The following is a 22,310-nucleotide window of genomic DNA, read 5'->3' as shown; positions in this document are numbered from 1 at the left end:
TTGTTTTCATGGGACATTTAAATGAGTCAACATCCCTCTTGGATTAAGGTCTGTCATGGTAATTGCTTTATAGCAATGAATTACGAGTTAAAGGAAAGGAAAACCCATCTTCAAGAAGTTCTGCAGCACGGAGGCTTTCACGCGTGTGTTGGGGGCATCTGTTCTCATGATGGTTCTAGAATCGGCAAGAATGTTGTGGAACTTGGCAGGCGCCGACGTGACATGAGGAACGCCGCGATTTCTGATGCAATACTTCGTCGAGATTCTTCTAAGAAGTTCCGGTAATCTCGGAGCCTGTGACGTTCGCTGGTAGGCCACGCCCCCGGGTTGCCATATAAATATGACGACGAAGTAGGAGGGAGCAGATCATCAGTAAGAGTCACAGATCATATAATCAGTGAGAGCTCAGCAGCTGAGATCAGAGATCTTCAGAGAGAGATAAGAGAAGAAGGAACAGACGAAGGATCAGAGAGGAAAAGGCGCTCGAGAATTTGGTCGAATTCTGGTCAAGTCGTCCAGTTAAAGAGAACGACAGAGGTATTTTCGTCGTTGAGCAAGCCTTGAGAGCAGAAACGTTCTACAAGAGGTTTCGAGGAGTTCCTGCTCTTCGAGTATCAAGAATAGACATTGTTTTCTACAACACGGAGTCAAGAAGACGTCTGCAATTACAGTTCTCTTGTGAAGCCACCGCTTCGAGCATAGATCTCCGACAGCGCAAAACTGGCCAGCAAGTATTTGAATTACCTCACTTCTTCCCCATTTCATGCAGTGTAAGATTTTACTTGTGGTATGTAAATAGGAGACACCATTCTGAATTTACCTTTGTTAGTAAGTTTGTAAATAAACCTTTGTTCTGATAGTGTTTCTTTCTAAATTCGTATCCCCAGTTTCAATTGTTGGTGTTGAATTCTTTTTGTTTATCATAATATCGAACTTGGAGCGGATCTCTCTCTTGGTTTGTAACAAGGTCCCCAAAAGCAAGGTGGTCCATCTGTGTATGGTCAGTTTAAGTAGTGGGACAAGGTGCTTGAAGCAATGTAGAAAGTGTGCCGTGGACTAAATAATAAAGTGGGGGACTGATCGACTGTATTTGTCAATAAAAATCGATAAAAATATTCTTTGACGAATTCCAATTTTACTTTTTTTGCAGAATACCAAATGAGCACCACAGACGGTTTAGACGATTTTCTCACAAAAGTGGGAACTGGTAAATGGAACTATCTTTTTATCGCTACTTCTTTCACATGTAAGTCACATACCACTATCCACCTTTCTTGGTTATCTGCTTGTGTCAGAGAGAGAGAGAGAGAGAGATGGTTAGTTCTTTTAGTCATTAATCTATAACTTGATTACTATAAAGTCCCCCTCTTCTCTGGTGCCAACAATAAATGATAATACTTCTCTAATCTAATGACTATGAAATTTTCCACAATCTATTGAACACCTGTTATCATCTTTCCCATCTTTCCATGTTCCCTTACTCTTTCACCTTTGCATCTCTCGACAGTGCAGCTGGTAAGTGGAAAAATCCTTCAGTTTGTGATAAAAGATGAAATCTGTAGCAAGTGCTCGTTTTAATCCCCTCTTTTGAGAAATCTGGGTGTCCATTCTATATTTCATATCCTCCAGAGTAGAGTTAATTGAAAATATCACCAGAACTCGTACTACCATATTTATTATTGTGATAAAGATGGCGTACAAAATGGCCGTCATGAAACATTTTGCTTGATAACTCTGCAACTAAAAAAGATAGACATGAAATTTTCATCTAAGCCTACATTTATGAGCCCAGAGAAATTTTCATCTAAGCCTACATTAATGAGGTCAGAGAATCTGTTTCTAGCATTTCTATTGGGCTATTATCAATATTACGTCTTGGAAAGGTACCCCATAATGCTACTGAAAGGTTTAGAAGCACAAGACTACAATGGTGTATGACAAAGTATCTTATATATGATCGAACACTGCCTCTAGTATCTTTTTTAAGCCTGAAATGAACGCAAGATTTTAAAGATGCATAGACTCACCCTTTAGTGTAACGGAATTCTCATTCTGATTTATATGAAGCATCATCTGCGACATTATAGTTACACCTCACATTTGCAGCTACACAAAGCTGTGCATGTAAGCCCAAACCAGTAGCATTTGCACCTACCACGGCAAACAGTGTGTCAATATACACTTGCTCCTTCCTTCTGTTTTGAAGAAGTTGTACTGCATGAGCTGAGCAATAGCCAGGTCTGACTTGATGAGCCAAAACTTAGATATGACTTTTATGACAGCTCCATGTTCGACCATACTAGTGAACTGGAACAGAATTTGAAGTATGGCATCATTAATGCATCCTTCACCAAAGGTGCCGTCAAACCAGGACTGATGATCAAGAATATGCTTCCTCAGTATCTTTGCTGCTTTGGCAATCACAAGCGTATTTGAATGGTCAGATGCCTGAGATAGGGCCAAAGCTACATCATTCTGCAAACCAAGTAGAATACATCTTACTTTCTTGCCTGCTTCTAATTAAAGGATTGCTGCTAACAATTTGTCCTTTACTCTTGTTGTATTTACAGTGGGTGAGGCAATGGTCAATTGTTCCAGGCGCTGCTGGTATCATTTGGATATGTCTGCAAGAGGAAATATGGCAGGACCATCCGAGCTTGAGTTGTTTTCAATGATATAATTAACCAGCTCTGATAGAACCAGTGGATATACATCTGGTTCTTCACTGATATTGTTCTTCCTCAAGAGATCTAAGATGGGACATCTCCCTATTTTAAAAGCCAGTGAGACATACAAGATAGTATTTCAGCTCTTGTGCAGTTGCATCACCTGCACCTGCTTTGCCAATAATTTACCATCATTAAGTGCGTAAGTGCACTCATGTCGTCTCCTGTTGAGATTCATGGTCATTACTTGTCGAAGATCTGATACAGGTGCCACATTTCCACAAAAAATCCATGCTTCACTGTCATGACTCATTTGATGCTGTTTAGCATCTTTTCCTGTGGTTCACTACTTTCAACTGTAGATCTTCAATGTCTTGCACGATAAAGCTTTGCATTATTAAACATGACCCCACAGCTCGAGGTATTTTGCCATGTTTTGTCACAGCCAATCTCCTGGAACAATGGCACAATGGTTGAAAGCATTAAGTACCCATCATGTTCAGGATTATGATATACAGAGGCCAAGGGTGAAGTTAGACCTTCCTTTCTCTTGTCTTCCTGGCAAAGACAAAACTCGCTCCAGTCAGTCATCCTTTTGCCTGTGGTTGAATTTACACTTGCCATTATGACCACCTGACTAAGGCCGAGGGGTTATCCTTTCACCACCGTAATCTGATATGCAAATTGATGTATGGAATACAACTAGGTTTGGTCACCCTACATCGATTCCGATCATTCATCCAGTGCCATTTAAGTCCTGTGTGACCTGCATACCATCTTGGTAAGTATATTAACAAGCCATGTTGAGCCCCACTTACCCTTGGCTCGGCTCTCCTGAAACTTGCGCCTCCTGTCAATTCATGCACGGCTGTGTAACTATCTACAAGCTAATTATATAGATCTATATATTAATTATATATTAATAATATATATATATATATATAGGTATAAGAATAATTATATATATATATACCATATAGTATATATATATATATTATAATATATTTATATCATATCTATATACATATAATAATATACATATATAGACATATATATGATATATATATATTATATTTAATATACATATATATTACATTATATATATACATATATATGAGCATATAATTTAACTCAAATAATATAATAATATACATATATAAAACTATATTAAATATATATTATAATATATGATATACAATTAATATATACATTTATAATATCGTATAATAATATATATATTTCAATATACATAATATAATATACATATATCATATATATATGTATACATATATATATATCTATATATATATCTATATACTAATTATAATATATATAACTGTCTATATATAATATATATATATATATATAATATACAATATATATATATATATACATATATATACTATACATATATATATACATATATATATACTATATATATATATATATATATATAATATATATATATATATATATATATATATACTGTCTACCAGATAATTGATATGGGGCTACTAGAAAACATTTGGGACACTGAACTACACTAAAGCAAAGCTAGGTACAGTGTAAGTAAAGCAAGATTAGCTGACAGTGAACCCCATGCTGAGTTACACAGCAGTGAAGTCACCTAAATTATATATAGATTTACAAACTAATATATTGAATAGAAAGACATTTTTCCATGGCTACTGAATCCTGAGATGCGATTATTTAAGGTTTTTGGCTGCCATATTGGATGCCATCTTTTTTTATATATGCTATATGAAAATTTTAACAGTATTACTATATTTTACTTTTGCTTGGTGACTATAAAAAATGTGTATAAACAAAACAAATGCATAAACACATGACGAGAGGCACATGAGTCCTGTGTTAAAACCTTGACTAGTGGCCATCTTGAAAAACGGCAGCTGTTTTGGAATTTTGAGAGGACACCCAGTAATGTTCAAAAAGTGGTCTAGGGAGAAGATATGTACCAAATTCATGCTTGTATCGTTAACTGAAGTACTTTAGTTAAAATATTATTTTATCTGCTGCACTGAGTGGAAATCCTGTTACCTCCTTTGACTGGAGCCCTAACAAGGTTTGCGTCTACCTTATTTCTCTACGATTTTCGGGTGTGGGTTAGATAAGGCAATTGAAAAGTACTTTCTTTCCATTGACGAAATTCATAGCCATCATTCCGATTCATCTTGCTTTCTTCCCAGATTCGGGAGCCCTTCCAGTCTTCCTGATTGGTAATGAGTTCCTGAATGCCGTGACGTCATATTCTTGCGACATTCCCAACAACAATCGGACTAGACCAATGAATGGGTAAGATTTTACTTACTGTTGTGTGTGTGTGTGTGTGTGTGTGTGCGTGTGTGTTTGGGAGTGCATCTGTTGGTTACTTTATTTTTCTTTGTTTCTTATTTATTTCTCATTCTCTTATTTCTGTGGGTTATTATCATAATCCATAACTGACATCATATATATACTGTTATTGGGACAATCCTTGTCATGATGTTGCTATCATCACAGTACAGTTCAAATGGCATTCACTTAGCATCAAAATTCCGATGGAGGTCACTCAGTGACATCAATGTTATCATACCAGTTCCTATGTGATGTTAGTTACCATGAAAGTTACCATGGAGTCCTCATTAACATCACAGTTACTCTGAAAGTCGTTTATCGGTGTCATAGTTAGCATGACGAGCCTTCAGTAAGGTTATATTCATCACAACATTCCTTCAGTGGTGCCCAAGAAGTTTTGGCGACAATTCGCAAACTAATGTCTTTCTAGACTCTTAGCTCACATTTTCCACACCTCAACAGTCAAGTTTCGATGCGCCTGATCAGACAGACAAGCAAACAGGCGAAAGCATACGGTCGAATAAATAATATCCATTCAGTTTCATTATCGGGGGTAATGCCATCAAAAGTAATCAATTACTAACAGATATCAGTGTTATCACCATATTCCCTTGATGATGTCAGAGCTATTATGAGCACGCACACATGACACCACAGAATGAGAAACCTTTTCTACAGGCTACTCTGTGATAGGCACTTTCACAAAATAGATTATTCTGCTGTGGTGGCACAAATAGAGAGCTGTCTCATAAGCATGCTGGTCCATATCATTTCTGTTTTTAATAACTTATCTGAATTAGGCTCCTAGTATTATTAGTCTTGTGCTGGGTTTATAGTATAACACACCTCATCTCTTTCAATGTGCTCCACAAGCTCCCAGTGTGAGATGATAGAAGAAGATTCCAATGGGTATGAAAAAATTATGCCCTGTGAGAAGTGGATCTATGATACGTCTGTCTTTCATTCTACCGTAACCATGGATGTGAGTTAATTTTTCTTTTCTATTTTTTTTTAATATGAATCTAATTATTTTTTGTTGCCTCATAGGGTGTCACGTATTTCCTAGTCCATTATCATCTTAATTTTCTCATTGCTTTCATATAATGTATAGAAAATTAAAATAACTGATCATTGATTGATAGCTGTAAACATTATGTTTTTAATTTCCTCTTCACAAGATTATATATTTGATTTCGAGTCCACAAGATCCTGAGAGTTCGAAGGTTATACGTCTCTTGCCTTCATACCAAGTTACAGTACTTTTCTGGTATGTTTTGAGATGGATTTATTTCTGGGTAGGTCCCCAGGAATGGAATGGATTAGCATATGGAATGAAATTTAGATTTTAAGCTTAACAACAAATACTGGAATCTAATGGGTCATTCAGCGTTGCAGAGAAATTGTGAGATGAAGTGAAGTTATGAACGCACAGCAATTCAGCGAACTCGCATGTAAGATATTTATGTAATCATAGATTTTAAAATAGAATTACGTTAAAAAATTAAAACCTCGAAAAATTATATCATACTGCCATAGTGTGCTATGAAACCGAATGAGCTTACATTCTATTCTAATAGCCTATGCTGTCTAAATATCGCATTAGTTTGTGGAAGTCATTATTAGGACTCAGTAAGTCCCTAGTCCTTTTGCCAGCCAGTCCACGTCTTTGGCATACTCTAGAGTGTGCATAGCAATCTGTTAACATATTAAATACTGACAGCGAGATTAGACGCGCGCAATGCACTCAAAGTGGTGCAGGTCTTCCCTCTAAAAGGAAGCCACGGGTCAAGCAAAAACGACCAATTTAGTCGGGATAAGATAACGTTTTTTATGGTTACGGTGATAACTTGATGGTCAATGGTCTGTATTTGGCCTTAACTTCCTTGTACTTTTTATTGCTTGTCAACACTAGGAAAGACAAATGTGCCTGCCACTTATAATTTGATATTAGTCTGAATAGTTCTTCTCATATTAGAATGGGAATGTGGTAGCATGTAATGGTGTCTCTTGTAATCACATCTCTTGCTTCTTGATCATTCAGTTAATTACCTTGGATATCTACACGAGCAGGGGCCCAGCAGAAATGGTCAGATTTAAATTTTGGCGCTAGTTTACATAATTCCTGGATAGGAGTGATATTCTCAGAGGGCCACTACTGCATTAAACAATATGAATGGATAGTAAATTTACTGCCATAGAGAGAGTAGATACTACCTCAAGAGATATGGCTAAGGATGTCAGCTCTGGTGTAAAAGTAGAAGCACTGTCCGACAATTTACTTGCATATGAACAACCACTATGAACTACTGCACAACCAACTCCATTAGATATTTTAGAACTGTCAGAATACAATTTCACAGAATCCGAATGTGCCAAATCAAGCTTAAAATATTACACAATTCCTTCTTGATATGAAAGTGATATCTCAACTTCTGTTTGGCTACATATCGATGGTTCTGGAATCAACAAATTAGGCAACTTAGGGCATGCAAACCTTAATCTTCTGGTTTTTTATTGATGAATTGTCAATTTTAGTATAAGGCCTTAGAAAAAAAGGTTTGTGGAGGTCAAACTGTTTAACAACATTCGCAGCATCGTATATCTCAACCCAAACTCCTCTTGTTGTACATTTAAGGGTAGTTCATCAGTGTCAACACTTATACTTTCAACAGTTGACATATTGAACGTTCCAGAGCAGGATGAAATACATCTCAATGCCCTAGGTTTGGTTGCACATGGCAAGGAGAAAATCTGGCAGCTATAATCAAGGTTTGGGTGACATAACAAATCATAACTGTAAAACCAATATTTTCTTAGCACTACAGTTAAAACCAGAAACAGCTTAAAAATGTTGAGTGAATTCTCCACTTTCATCTTCAAATTCTCAGCTTGACTAGACCAAGTTAACTTGCTATCAGAAATCATTCCTAGAATTTTGACCCCCTTCTCATAAGGAATGAGGGAATCTTTCGATATTAGGTTGTGTGACTCGAACCACCACAGTTTTAGAAGGCAATAATCTGGGACCAATTTCACCGGTCAATTTACTAATTGTATTAATTGACCTTTATCAACAATTACATGCAGAAACAGCATCATAACCAGTAACTTAGAGAGCAAAGCCATTAACAAACAACGAAGTCTTCACTAGGGGAAATACAAATTAAACTGTGCCACAGCAAAATAGTGACAGTGAGGACGCTGCCTGGTGGGGCCACTTCTTTTAAGGGGACCAAATGGGAGTCCCACAACTGAAACATGCACAAATAGCAGCTGCTCGAAGAATAGTGTTTAAAGGAAAACTAAAATGTTTCAGAGATTCATCAATAATTATTGGAACGCCTCCATGAGTACAATTGACCTTACGGCTCCGTTGAATGATGTCAAACTGAAAAATAAAGTATTTTTTTCTGTATTTCAAGATAATTCCCTCTTTGGCTGGGTTTGAATACATTGCAAACATATTCACATTGCACGGGCTGGGACTTGTGCTAAGCATCATGAGCTTAAAATTAAGGAGATATGTATTTTCAAGGCCTTCTGAAAATGACTGTGGCTTCTCTTGCATACCTGCTTTATCTAGTTGGGAGCTTGATTTATCATTAGTCTTCTTAATCTTATGACAAGACTCATAAACCTGTGGGATTATTTTACTGATTGAGAGTAGTAATTTTATCATTTTTAACTAGTGGAAGGCAGGGCAGAGTGTTTGCAGAGGAACGATCTTTTCAGAGTTTCCTGGGCTGAGGCTGGTCAGAGTTTGAAGCTCTCATGGCTTCAGGCCTAATATAAGCAGGGCTTGTGCCATCAGACAATTCCACAGGCAGAGGTGGCAATATGGGAGAAGAAACATCATGATCCAAATTACTGAATCTTGTGAGATCTTTCAACTCTTCCTGGCCTTTGGTGAGCAAACACTCTTGGGGTTTTATTAAAATTCCGATTAGTATCGGGGAAGCTTGAAGTATAGTTCTCTGCATCAGTTCTAGTTTGGTTGTTAATGAGGTCAAACTGTACAGGTAATTCTGAGGTAAGAATAATTGGTAAGAAAACAGGCAAAGTATTTTCATGAACTTCAGAATGAACAACAACAGGTTTATTATTGGCAGTTGTACCAGAGTCAGAATGACCAGCTTTGGAATTGGCAAATGAAGAGCACCAAAAATGCTCTTTACAGAAGCAGGAGTGGTTCCAGCTCTATTTACCCAAAGAACTAAGCATCTTACTTCTCCAAGGTTGATGAAATTGTGAACCACCTCCTTCTAAAATAAATACTGAGGCAATCTCTCCAATTGGGAAAATATCACCACCACAATAAAAGCAATACTTATCAGCGGTAGTAATCCACCTAGGGCATGATTTGTACCTCTCAGCTTCCTCACCTTATACACATATGCAGGACACAGGTCTAAGATATATTTTTCTCCAAAGTACTACAAATCTATTGTGCACTATACCTTGGATCAAATTTAAAGAGCAATGCGGAGATACAGAAATTGTATTTTTGTCCTAAGTAGGTCTAAATTTGATTAGCATATTAACTTGGATGCTATTACTGCCTTTGGAATGGCCTCAACCATCCCTTGTAGGCATTGGCAGGCAGCAAGGAAATTTTCCTTACTGGGTTTACAATTGGCCACATACCAAACAAGCTTGGGTGAATTTTTCACTTTATTTGTAGGTGATATTCCCTCAAACATACTTGGTATGTAATCTGATTCTTTATCATTGAGATTATTTGTTCTGAATAAATTGGGATGACATCGTGAATCTAAAATATTACCATATATTTTGGTTATAGCTTTAGTAACAGATTTTGCAGTCTAAGTATTAAAAGTGACAGCAGTCATAAGAGACCAGTTTGAATCTTTCCACATGACTGAAAAGGTCAAATCACCAGATTTATTGCTACCATGGTGTACCATTGGCTTTACTGAGGATACAGGCACAGAACCATTCACCTCGGAAGAATTGGGCTCCTATTTATCTGCCAAATCCTTCCTTAAAACAGATATCCTTTCCCTTGCATGGACATTCAGTAGGGTGCATTACAGTATTATCAGTAGAGGGTGCAGAGGTTGTTAACTGGTCTGGGGTTAATGAGGTCCAGGGGTAAATGGCTTTATTGTTACATCCATGCAAAAATAAATGAGAAGAAAAAGAACTATCTTTAAAGAGAAAAAAGAATCATTAGCCTTCCATGCAGTCCATCTGTCCACCAATGACACCAATAAGAGCTACCTCCCAATCGTGCACTCCCCATATCCCAAGGGGATGGATCCAACATAAGTAATGTGACTCAAGGTTTAAGCCAAACCTATTTGATGGGACTGAGAGCATCATATAAATACAGTCATCCATACTATAATCACCTCGATGGGCAGACCAGAAAGAATGCTGAGGGCCACATTCCCAGAACTAACCAATTCTTGGAATCCAAAGGTTAGTTCTAAAGAGCAGTCCCACCCTGAGATACAAAAACAACTAACACACATTATCTGGGCTGATGAGGCTGGCTTAGCTCCCACTATTGCTTTTGAAGATGAACTATGATCCCAGCAGTGGGCTTTGAAGACTAACGGATCCCAGCGATGTCATCTCTTCCCTAAAATCCAGACGGGGAAAAGGATGAGACAATGCGGTTTGAAGACAGATAAAGAGGATCAAAGGAAATTGAGAAGCATAAAAAGATTTTTAAGTTGCATTGAGAGGAAAACTTCACAGCTGAGCTCTGAAAAAATTGTTAGGGAGGATCCCCTAATACTATTTCCTTGCTGTAGTTTCAAGAATAGTGAAATTTTTCACTTATTGTAAAGATTACTGAGCTTTAGTTGTTAATATCAGAGACAATTTTTGTGCAAATTTAATTGTTTAGCAAGATGTTGGGGAAATTTCAGTGTGTTACTCGTACTCAAAATGCACATCATTATGATTTTTTCTTAGAATTTTTAAACAATCTGTTTAAGATATTTCCAGGTCGAACTGACATTGATTATGTAAGGTCTACCATGTGTGGGAGTGTGTTGATGTGCGTGCCAGAAATTTTGGGCGATGGAGGCAATCATATAAATAGCAGTCCATGGTTAGTGCCTTTGAAGTTACTGCAAGTATGCAGCATTAGTGCCCTTGTAGTTGCTGCAGGTATGCACCACTAGCACCCTTTTAGTCACTGCAACACATAAGTTACCCAGATTTGATGAGAATCATGAGATGCATAGCAACATGGACTCTTTCATCCTGAAGAAATTTATTTATCCCACTGGTTTTTCTTTCATTACAATTTTTTTCTATTTTTCTCCTGTATTCTTAATCTTTTGGTTTTTATTTTCATATTGACACCCCTACCTATAATTTTTTGGTAGCATTGTCATCCATGGCATTTAAGCTTCGATACTATGTGGAGCACAGGACGATAAATGATGAATGCACTGCGATGTCATGTAGGGAATGAAAAAATATAATTTTAAAAATTTCACGTTTATTTCACTGAACATATTTTAGCATTAAGTTTAATGAAACACACTATTAATATATCATAAAAATCCTTAAATCATTGCTTCACGATATCTGGTAATGAAATTGGGAATCACTAATTTTCTTCGGGTAAAACTGAGGTATAATGAAAGTTATAACTTTCGAAAGACGTCTGTCAGGAGAGGTGGGAGCAGAGATCCTCACTGTATGACGTTTTGAGAGACACTTGCGAGTTTGCAACTTTCCAGCCCTATGGTTGGCTGATCAACAGCCAATCAGGAATGTCATAAGTGACAGGGCTGGGACCAGATACATGATTGCTGTGAATTAATTATAGTTTTGCTTGTATGAGCTCTAATTCCTTGGATAATTTTAGATTGTTTTGAACAATGACATATTTTAATTCTAAGTCAATGGGGTGATGAAGATGACTCTTAATGGCTGACGCGAATTGACCTTGTGAATCAGACAAAAGCATAACTGAATTAAAGGTATGAAGGTTAAAGAAATGCTCAGCCAAACGACAGATAAGGGTCAATGCAGCTAACTGAAGTGACTCTCTTCAGCCAAGTAATTTATTCATAAGTACAGTTAGACACATCAGAAAATATGTACATATACATCTGAGCAAAAGATAAAGTGAAGAAAGGAGACACAAACAAGAAAATTCAGCAACTAAAATTTTACATTTCTGACTGAAGTTTAAGGCAAAAGTCTATTGCATGCAAGTGATTCCATCCATGTTGCTTCTTGTAAAAGTAATTTAAAAAACTTTCACTAATGGGTGTGATCAATCCAAAGGGATAAAAAATAAAGGCTACCACTGCAAGTAATTACCATATAGTTAAACAATATTATAAAGACCCAGGTGCGTTAATGGTTAGTTTTATCATCCAATTCAGACATGAGTGATGGACCAGCAAGCAGACAATCATTTAGAGATTTGGTACCTATGCTAACTACGTGCATTACAAAATACTCTAACGGGAATTTTTCACGACAGGATGAAGAGGTAAAAATGTGGCCTCTTGTAGGTTCAGAGCCACCTGTTCTATAAAGGGTAATTTCTTGTACATATTTATCAATTGCTCCAGCATAGCTTTCCCTGAGCAACACCTCGTGTTTAAACTTTCCTTCTGAAAGCGAGTCAAGTTGAGATTTGGCAGCACCAAAGTTAGGACTAGGCCTTCCCTTTTATTTAAAAGGCAACTTTATCACATATTTACCATCAGTTCTTTTTGATAGATTGCATAACGAGCTCTGTATCTTTCGATTCTGAAGGCGTGAACTTTTCATGGCTAAGTCTAAACCTTACCTAGTTCCCAAAGACGTGACAAATCGTTTTCTGGATTTATGATTATTTTTGCATTGAGCACAAATTGCGCCTGAGTAGCCATATAATCAAACTCAGGACTTGGCTTGTGTGAAGCTCATTATGGAAATGGTCCGAAAGGAATAGCTCCACCACTAATACTGAAAACACTGACTCCCATAAACTTACGTTGGCCTACAATGAATTGATCTAAATAATCCGAACCAATGACAATTGTTATGGCTTGTAATCTATGAGATTGGATCTGCCTATCAGTGAGTCTGATACCCTTAACTGTTAAATGCTCAGACAACGTTTTGAGACCAGGCGTTAAGACCTCGGTTTCTGCTTTATCATGGACCAAGAACTTTGATCACTGCTGTACACGTGGTTAGTGAATTACCTATAGGCTTAGGTTAGGCTTACATAAGCATTTTAAATCACTGCAAACAAAAACTAGATAATTGCTTGGATATCGTTACCTCAAACTACCAGTTCCTACAAATAGTTGGGTTATGTCAAGGCAACAATACCAAATTCCTTGGAACACCTCTCAGTGAAAACTATCACCCGTGTATCTCTAGGGCTATGGAAAATTAATCCAAGTAATGATGATAACTAATTCCATAAATCTGTAACATGCTGTCAAGGCAAATTAATTTAATGACTGGCATGGGTTAGTTAATCGAGGCAACGTGCTGTCCCATGTGGGTGGGTTCAAATCATCAATGCACTTAGTGCAATTAAAATAAAGCACAGATTGTTCTAAATACAAGAAATCCAGTTTGCCAAAGGACCAAATTGTGTAGATTTACCAACTCCTGTAAGGCTAGGCTTCTTAGATTTACAAGTCACCCAATAATGCATATAATGTATGTTAGCACATGTATAATTGTTACCATGAGGAAAACAATTTAAGAGTATATATATATATATATATATATATATATATATATATATATATATATATATACTATATGTATATTATATATATTATGTGTGTGTGTGTGTGTGTGTTAAATACCTATTATTAAAGAATAACTGGTTCAAAATACTGTCTAGTTGCACAGCAGTTATAAGACCATAGTAATTCAAAATGCTTAACTGAAGGCACTTATGAAAGACTATTACAGTTTTGAATTTATTGCAACAAACCAACATTAATGACAAAGCAATTATTCCCAACAATAAATGTCAGTACTATTATTCACAAAAAACAAAAAGGATATGTAGATTCAAATCAGCACGTGGCTGCCATTAATCACTAGTTTAAATAAAAGTATGATAACGCGGTCCCATCCCATGGACGATGAAATATTAGTAAGTAATTAAACCACTTATCTGATGGTCCAAGGGGAAAATAGGAAAAAGGTGTGCTTCCATCTGCTTTTATACTCATAAGATACAATAGTTGCAACATGAAAATGGCAAATATCAAATGAGAATTGGTTTGTGACTACATGATTAAAGGGCAAAGGATGGGGCTTTCATACAAGTACAATTTCCACCAACACAAAAGTTACTTTGTCTTAATGCAGGAAAAAATATCAGAGTATAGAAAATAAAGTGGGAATTACTTAAAATTACCACACTATTTGTAAACCTTAATTAAGTAACACATACAGTGTCTGTTAAGAAATTCAAGTAAGCAAATCTCCGACGATCTCGCTTAGAGATGGGAGATGGCCGAATTGGTGCTATGTTCAAAGTTTGCACAACGTTGATGAGATGGCAAAGCTTACCAAGCTGTACTTAGGAGCTCATGAGAAAGCTTAGTAGAATGCCTGAGTCCCACGAAGAAGTCTAGTGGGTGTATCTAGAGTCCCGAAGACTAAAACACAGCCAACTAGCAGCAGCAGTCAGACAAGAGTGAAAGTAATGACTAAGTAAAAAATAAACAGTGTGCTTACTAAAAATAAGGACCAGCAGAAGTTCAAGTAAAAGGCAGCTAGTACTACAGTAATGGAAGAACTGAGGGAGGTAACCACTACAATGATTCATGAAAATAATAGACAAAGCTCAGTTGGAAGTCTATGTAAAAAAAGATAAGCTGTAACTGGCAGATGACGCTGAACTATCTATTGGGTTGGGAGCTTGTAGATCTGATAAAGATGCACCATAATTTACTAATTAGTGAAGGTTATATAGGCAAGGCGTAAGTAACAGAGAAAGACATGTTAAACAAGTGCAGTTGTACATAAAAGATTGGCAACTGAAGACCAAATGACCAATAAGAAATGGGTTTGTGCACTCTCAAGAGTATTTTCCATAGACATCCAGCAGCAAAAAACTTGTTAACACGCCTTACAGTGTATGAGCATCAAATGCTATGTGCCTAGTTAACACCACTTATAACCTTATTCTTGAGAACATTCCACACAGAAAGGACCACAAAGAAATGGTTAAAGCCGAGGCTTAAGTGGTCAAGAAAACTGAAGAGACAGACAATCAAAGGACAAGCCACAGGAAAGTGATGTAGGGATGTTCAGGAAAGGCTGGTACTGAGACAGCAGCAGCTGTAACCAGAGCCCAATTACAGAGAGAGAGAGAGAGAGAGAGAGAGAGAGAGAGAGAGAGGAGAGAGAGAGAAATGAAGTCACTGGCAGTATTTTATAGCATCCCATATATAGGAGCAGAACATACAAGAGCCAAGACTGACACAAAACAAAGGATCAAGAGTGAAGGAACTTTTAAGTTTATCGTTATTTGTTTCATGTTTTCAGGGCAAGGAGACTGAAGAAGTCCAGAAAAATTCTAGTGTCTGGCACATAGTGTTAGTAAGTAATGCAGTCAACCCAAGAGTTCATAGTCAAATGGTCATTTTGGAGCAAAATTTGCCAAATTGCAGCAAAGGTGTACCAGCAAAATACCTTAAGAAAGTTACCATTAATGGAGAAGCCATTCAAGAAAGTAGCAGTAGACTTGAGTGGACCTGTATCACCAGTGACAGAGAGGGGCAACATGCATAACCTGACAGTGGCAGACTCTGCTGCAAATTGACCGAAGGCAGTGGAACTTCATAAAATACAAACCAAGCATATAGCAGAGGCACTACTTGAAGTTTTCAGCATGATAGGATTCCTCCCCAAAAATGTACATCAAAGAGATGCGCAGTCTGATAAGCACCAAACACCTGTTCACAATGGCATATAACCCAAGGTGTAATAGATTGAAAGAAATAATCAACAGTGTGCTGAAGTTTATGCCAAACATTCACTGAGAGACCGAAGAATTGTGATTATCCACCAGCAACCTTGTTCATATATTGAGAAGTACTGTACCACAGTCAAGAACCAGATTTCCCGCTTTCCAGCTACTCTATGGGAGGACTGTGAGAGGACTGATGCTGATTCTCGAGGAATTAAGGACCAGTAACTGTAAGGATAAAGTGTGCAACACCTGACAATACCTGCTTGAACTGAAGATTTGCCTGGAGGAGACATATCCACTAGCAAGGGAGAGTTGTATGCAGCAGAAGAATCAATGTGTTAAGTGGACCAGAGATCAACAATTCAAGATGAGACAAAAAGTGTTAAGAGTTGCTGCCAATAGAATCTTTATGAAGAGATCAAGGTGGTGGTTAATTGCATATCCTAGAAGGTTGATGTTGGTAGAGAAATGAAGATTGCATGCAAAAATCTTAACTGGGTATAATGTGATGAAGTGAATGGATCAGCAGCAGCCATTTTCAAAGACAGGAGATGCCTAAGTATGCCCATCGTTGAGGAAGAAACCAATGGGGACCAGGTAATTTTTCATGATGCCTGGTTGGAACTTTGGCCATGGAAAGAAGTACAGATGTACCAAGGTGTCAACATTAGCAATGAGACCAAAGCAAGCACCAAAAGCAGCAGGTACGTATTACAGTTACTGAAGAATATCTAGACTTATTAACCAGCAGTCATGGAAAGACTCCTTTGGGAGAACACAGTATTAAAATAATGACAGACCAGCTAGTCAGAGCAAAAATGAATCTTTTAGCACATGCTACCAGGGAAGTGATCCATGAAGTTCAAATGCTAGAAGTGAGTCATCAAAAAGTCAACAGTTCCATACTGTTTGCCAGTAATGGTGGTAAGGAGGGATCAAACAGGTTGTGTGTGGATTACCTTAAACTAAATGCCATGACCAAGTTTGAAAAAAAGCCCAGTGGGAGATCCAGAGGTCATCATGATAAAACATTGCAATGACAAATTTTTCACCAAGGTGGGCCTGAGAAAGTTAGAGTGCTCTACCAGAGTATAAATTATGAGATAGCTTTATTTTCTTTGAACAGTTTCTTTGTTGCAGTTTTGAGAATAGTGAAATCTTTCAGTTATTGTGATGTTCTAGAACTTCAGGTGTTAACTTCATGGAGCTGCATATTTCATCTATGTTCGAATTCATATTAATGTTTTCCTAGAAATTTTACATAATTTGTTTCTCGACATATTTCTAGACTGAGTTGACCAAGATTACATAAAGTCTACTCTTTGTTGAGTGGAGTGTGTGTGGATCAAAATGCTAGAATTGTTAAGAACTTGTGGCAATCGTATCAATAGCATCCTATGGTGGTTGTAGCTAGAAAAGACCAGAATTGCAAAATGTGACAAGAGCAAGGCATGGCAAATCTCAAGTCTCCATTCTTCTCTTGTAAATGGAAAGAACAATACATTTTTTATGCAAACTATTTAGCGTTTGCCTCAAAAGAGGAGCCATTCTAAGGCCACTCCCAAACTACTAATACAGCATGGATCATCAGCCAGAAGTTATCGTTACTTCCTAGGATAAGTGCTTATTAAGAGTTGCAAATAAAGTTTTACACACACACACACACACACACATATATATAATATATATATATATATATATATATATATATATATATATATATATATATATATATATACATACATACATACATACATGAAATACAAACTTTATTTTACATTTAAGCAGTATATTTTATAAATTCGTCAGTTAACACAAATCAAGCTAAAATGAAAATTTTAGTTCACAAAAGTTTATGATGAATTTTTGTACTAGGTTGTATATGATGCTATAGTTGCAACACTTCTATTTCAGTGGAACCTGGTATGCGAAAGAGCCTGGCTTTCTCCACTCTTCCAGACCATATATTCTGTTGGATGCTTCCTGGGAGTTATTTTGGCTGCAATAACATCTGATAGGTTAGTCCCGTCGACTATTTAGCAAAAGAAAAACAAATTACTTAGGTGGTAATAATAATCGGTTATTTTTGCCTACCATATATGTCCTGGTTTTATATGTGTCTATAAAAAGATGATCTTAACCATCGCAGGACAGGCTAATATACATTAACAACACCCAGAGACCGGGCAAATTTTATGGTTAGCAAGTATGAAAAAAACGCACACATACACACACAGATGGAAATGCACATATACTCCACAGGACGTTCAAAGTGAACATTTCAAAACCCGTGCAGGACCTCTTTTCCGAGACATTTGTAAAAATATCGTAATTTCAGCGAGTTATACATGTTCTTTCTAATATATTTTTGTGCATTTTGCAAAATTAAAATTGCAGATCACATATCGTAAAAAATAATTACTGAAACCAGCAACAATCTCTGAGTGCATTTATGGGCAAATATAGATATGTACACTCAGGACTGGGAGATTTTGCAGGGTACCCTATCTCTTTAATCTCATGGGAGACTGTTCTCCCTCATTTCACCGAGCTTAGGTGTAAGTGTTGCTATAAGTCATGTATGACCCATTCAAAGGATTTGAGCATTTTTCCACAATAGTCTTTCCAATAGCATGGCACAAAATAATAATTCTCACGTAAGCATATCTGGATTGAACCCATTACCTATTATTTTCACTTCACAGGATTATATCCAGAAGCAAGGTGTAAACGACCGAAAATTTCTTCTTACTTCACTAAAACTAGTGAAATATTTACTCGAAGAGGAAATGTAAGAAATGTAAAGGATGCTGAATAGCTCGAGTTTGGTAATAATAAGTTTTGATGCATGATAGCCATATGAGGCTCTGAAGACGAGTAAAAGACAATGAGTGTCAACATGAAAATAGGACTGAGAATGAACCAGAAGTTCTAATTAGATCAAAAGTTTAAAGGCTTAAAAAGAAAAGTGGACTTGGTTGGTACCTGAAACTGAAGGGTGCCTATTACATTAACAGAAACTAACAAACAAAGTGGCATAAAACTGGCCATATGAATGAATGACTTGTTTTTGTAAAATATAAGACCGTACCAACAGTACAAAGGCTCCAGATTATACACAAAAGTATTTGAATTTAATCCAACTGTTATTTTGTCACTAATGTAGAAATTCCAGATCTTATCTGGGATAAAGAGATACAATGTAAGTGAATCAGTGTTTGACACCTTCTCTTTTATTTCTGAAAAGCTTTATCATTCTCTCATTCAGATATGGTCGACGATGGTCTATAAGAGCTGGTTCTGTGTTTACGGCAGGCTTCACCATAGTGCTGTTGATTTCACCATGGTTGTGGCTCATCATGTTGGCTAGATTTCTCTTAGGTATATTTAATGCAATCCTGAATGGCAACGCTTTCATGATCTGTAAGTAGCTCCTTTTTGGTTGCACTCGTTCTACATCCAATTGAATCCTTAATTTACACTCATTAATTTAACAGAGGGAAGAAGTGATTCTGTTACTTGTCATTTTATCAGAAACTCATTTTTGCTGTTTACTTGTCCTCTTTTCTTTGTTTCATTTCACAAATACTTTTCAGCTGCAGTAATATATTAATGGCTTCATTCCAGTTGTGCTTTTGTGAAGTCTTATTCTTTCAGAATAACAACCAGAATTTTGTCGTTAAGTTTGAGAGATTTCCGGCAACTTTCAGGACCATTATTATGCACAATTATTTCGAAGGGTATATAAAATGAGGTTCTCTTTTACAGCCATGGAAGTGTGCAGCCCAAGTATGCGACCGATTGTAGGTATCTTATATAGCTTGCCTTATGCCTTGATGGTAATAGGCCTATCTGGGTTAGCTTATTGGATCAGAGAATGGCGTCTGCTTCAAGCTGTAACCTCTTGGCCTTGTCTACTACTTCTAGTGCTTGTGTGGTGAGAAAATCATGGTCTGTTGATTTGCACCAATTGAAAAAGCTTATTTTGTAATTAAAGAATTTGGCCTCTTGACCCATAGTACTTGTTTGTTGGTTTAGGGTAAGCTGGACCTATGCCAGCATAGTTCCTTGCACTTAGGTGACATGAATGCATGGTAAGATGCAAAAGAGATGGATAGATTTAATGTGGACCTCCAGACTGGCCAAGTAACAGATATAATCCACATTAGTCTTGTCTCTGGTAGAGGGTACTGGCGTAGCAAAAAATTTGCCTGAAACTTGTGCCCTGGCAGGTGAATAAATGAGGAGTTGCTTCCTCAGTATCAGTCCCAGAATTTGCTTAATTGCCTTTTAGGTACCATTCTTTGAAATTACGGATTTATTTCACCACTTCTGTAACTAACTTCAAAACTGTAATAGCTTAAAAGCTGTTATATCAAGCGCTAAAATTATTTCATGAATTTATAATACACAAATATTCTCTCCTAGTTTCATAGATGAATCTCCTCGGTGGCTCATCGTGAAAGGGCACCTAGAAGAAGCCGTCCAGATTCTCCAGAGAGCTGTGAGACTCAATCAGCCGAAATTTCCTCAAGATTTGGATGTCAGTGCTTTAGTTTATTCCATACGTCAGGTAAGGTCATGCTCATCATCCTGATAATTCATTTACTACTGTTGATTATGGATTTTTATCAAGAATCCTGATGTCTGCTTTTGTTTGCAAGATATTGATGTAATCCTCTAATGCCTATTTTTTTTTTACTCTGAGGTGAATATACTAAATTGTATTATGAATTCAATCATTACAAAATATGACTTTAGGTACTGTAAGCATTAGTACATTGGTGTACAACACTGGCTTCTTTTGAAGATAACGTAATGTTGTGTAACTTCCAACAACAGTCTTATACTGGTCAGTGAATACTTGACTTGTAATACTTAACTATTCAACCTTCATCTTGTTAGACAAAATTTTTATGATAATATTCTTTTTTTTTGACAGCCTTATTATTTATAACGCTTACTGTCAGTTAAATACTTTCTTCAAAACGATATCAGTGTTTTATTAGCATCTGCAATTCATTCAGAATATGACAAGTTATTACATTACTTTCTACAGCATCAAATATTCCACATTTTGATTCCCATCTGCTTTTCGTACGGACTTGCATATACGTATAGTGTGGTTTTCCTACCATGAATCAGATATCTATTTTACCTGGAAATTCAAACAGTTAACTTTCCTTTGAGAATATTATTTCTGCTCTTCTCATGGCTGTAAAACCATGAACTTTGTCACATAAGCTACAACACTTTAAGGCATATTAACTACACTCAGTTATCTTAATTCAAGGACGTTTCTATTGCATAAAAACTGCTGCTCTTTTCCAGCAAATGAATCTTCCAGGATGCATGATACCATCATCTCTCTCCTTACCTCCCTCAGTATGCATGGCTGATGTATGTTTATCTACATCTATCTTAAATAATCATTGAACTATTTTCCCACTGACATTATCACTTGAATTCTTATATTGCAATTTATTAACTTTCAGAGACAAAATGAGAGGACGTCTCGACTCAGCCAGAAAGACAGCGCCCCAGGCAACACTCATGACTCATTTTCATCAACCGGGACAAACAAAATGAGCCTAAACAAACCAGACAATTATTTAGATCTTGATGATGGCATTGGCCCATGGTGGGCAGGACCGGTGGCTCTTGTGAGAACTAAAATCATGGCGAAAGTGACTCTGGGGCTAAGTGGCATGGTTCTTCTGCAAGGAGTTGTGTACTTGGGATTGCCATTAAGCTCACGTTCTTTCAAGTGAGTGAATCGCTATGATTTCATCGTGGACTTTAGTGTTTACTCTTATCATTACTGCTTCAGTCTTACCTTTAAACTTTGATCACGGATTGACTGTATTGAAGGACAGATGAAATCAATCAAGCCACAACGAGTCACATTTACAAGTTCTCATAAGGCTATTTCAGAGAAACCATTCTCAAATGAAGGACTGGAATTTAGAAAAGGCAGGGGCTTTAGAAGTCATGTGGAAGAAAACTAAAGTCAAAAGCAATACAACTGAGAACCAATGGGATACTGATGAGAAGTTTTAGTATTTACATTGTAGAAAATCCAGTTATGAAACTTTGTAATGTTTCTCCTTTATCTACAATTTTCGTAGTAAAAGTACCGCACATCTATATGTTCACTAATAATGTTTTCTACTAATCATTGTTTTCCCTGCAAATGTTTCCAGTATCACAGATCCCATGGCAGAATTCTTAAAACCTGAATGTCATAAATGCTTTTTTGCCAAGTAGTGGTCAAATCATCTTTAAATTTCTCTCCTTGATCCCACACTGACATATGGTGTAGGAAAGCTTACCCAACAGTATTAGGAAATCTA

General features: G+C 36.8%; 1 protein-coding gene across 2 annotated transcripts in view; it reads left to right on the top strand.

The window, feature by feature from the left end:
- Positions 1–22,310, top strand: part of LOC135199511 (solute carrier family 22 member 20-like) — a 58,761-nt gene that overhangs the window by 9,670 nt on the left and 26,781 nt on the right. For both annotated transcript variants that reach the window (XM_064227622.1, XM_064227623.1), the window contains exons 2-9: positions 1,151–1,246; positions 4,874–4,979; positions 5,895–6,003; positions 17,872–17,975; positions 19,226–19,380; positions 19,726–19,894; positions 20,386–20,530; positions 21,453–21,724. In XM_064227622.1, the coding sequence (XP_064083692.1) occupies positions 1,159–1,246; positions 4,874–4,979; positions 5,895–6,003; positions 17,872–17,975; positions 19,226–19,380; positions 19,726–19,894; positions 20,386–20,530; positions 21,453–21,724 (1,148 nt within the window). In that variant the 5' untranslated portion in view covers positions 1,151–1,158. The remainder of the gene's footprint in view (positions 1–1,150; positions 1,247–4,873; positions 4,980–5,894; positions 6,004–17,871; positions 17,976–19,225; positions 19,381–19,725; positions 19,895–20,385; positions 20,531–21,452; positions 21,725–22,310) is intronic.

Source organism: Macrobrachium nipponense, chromosome 25, assembly GCF_015104395.2.
Source record: "Macrobrachium nipponense isolate FS-2020 chromosome 25, ASM1510439v2, whole genome shotgun sequence".
NCBI classification, from domain to species: domain Eukaryota; kingdom Metazoa; phylum Arthropoda; class Malacostraca; order Decapoda; family Palaemonidae; genus Macrobrachium; species Macrobrachium nipponense.
Note: the sequence above shows the minus strand (reverse complement) of the source record. Positions and strands in the feature narration are given on the sequence as shown.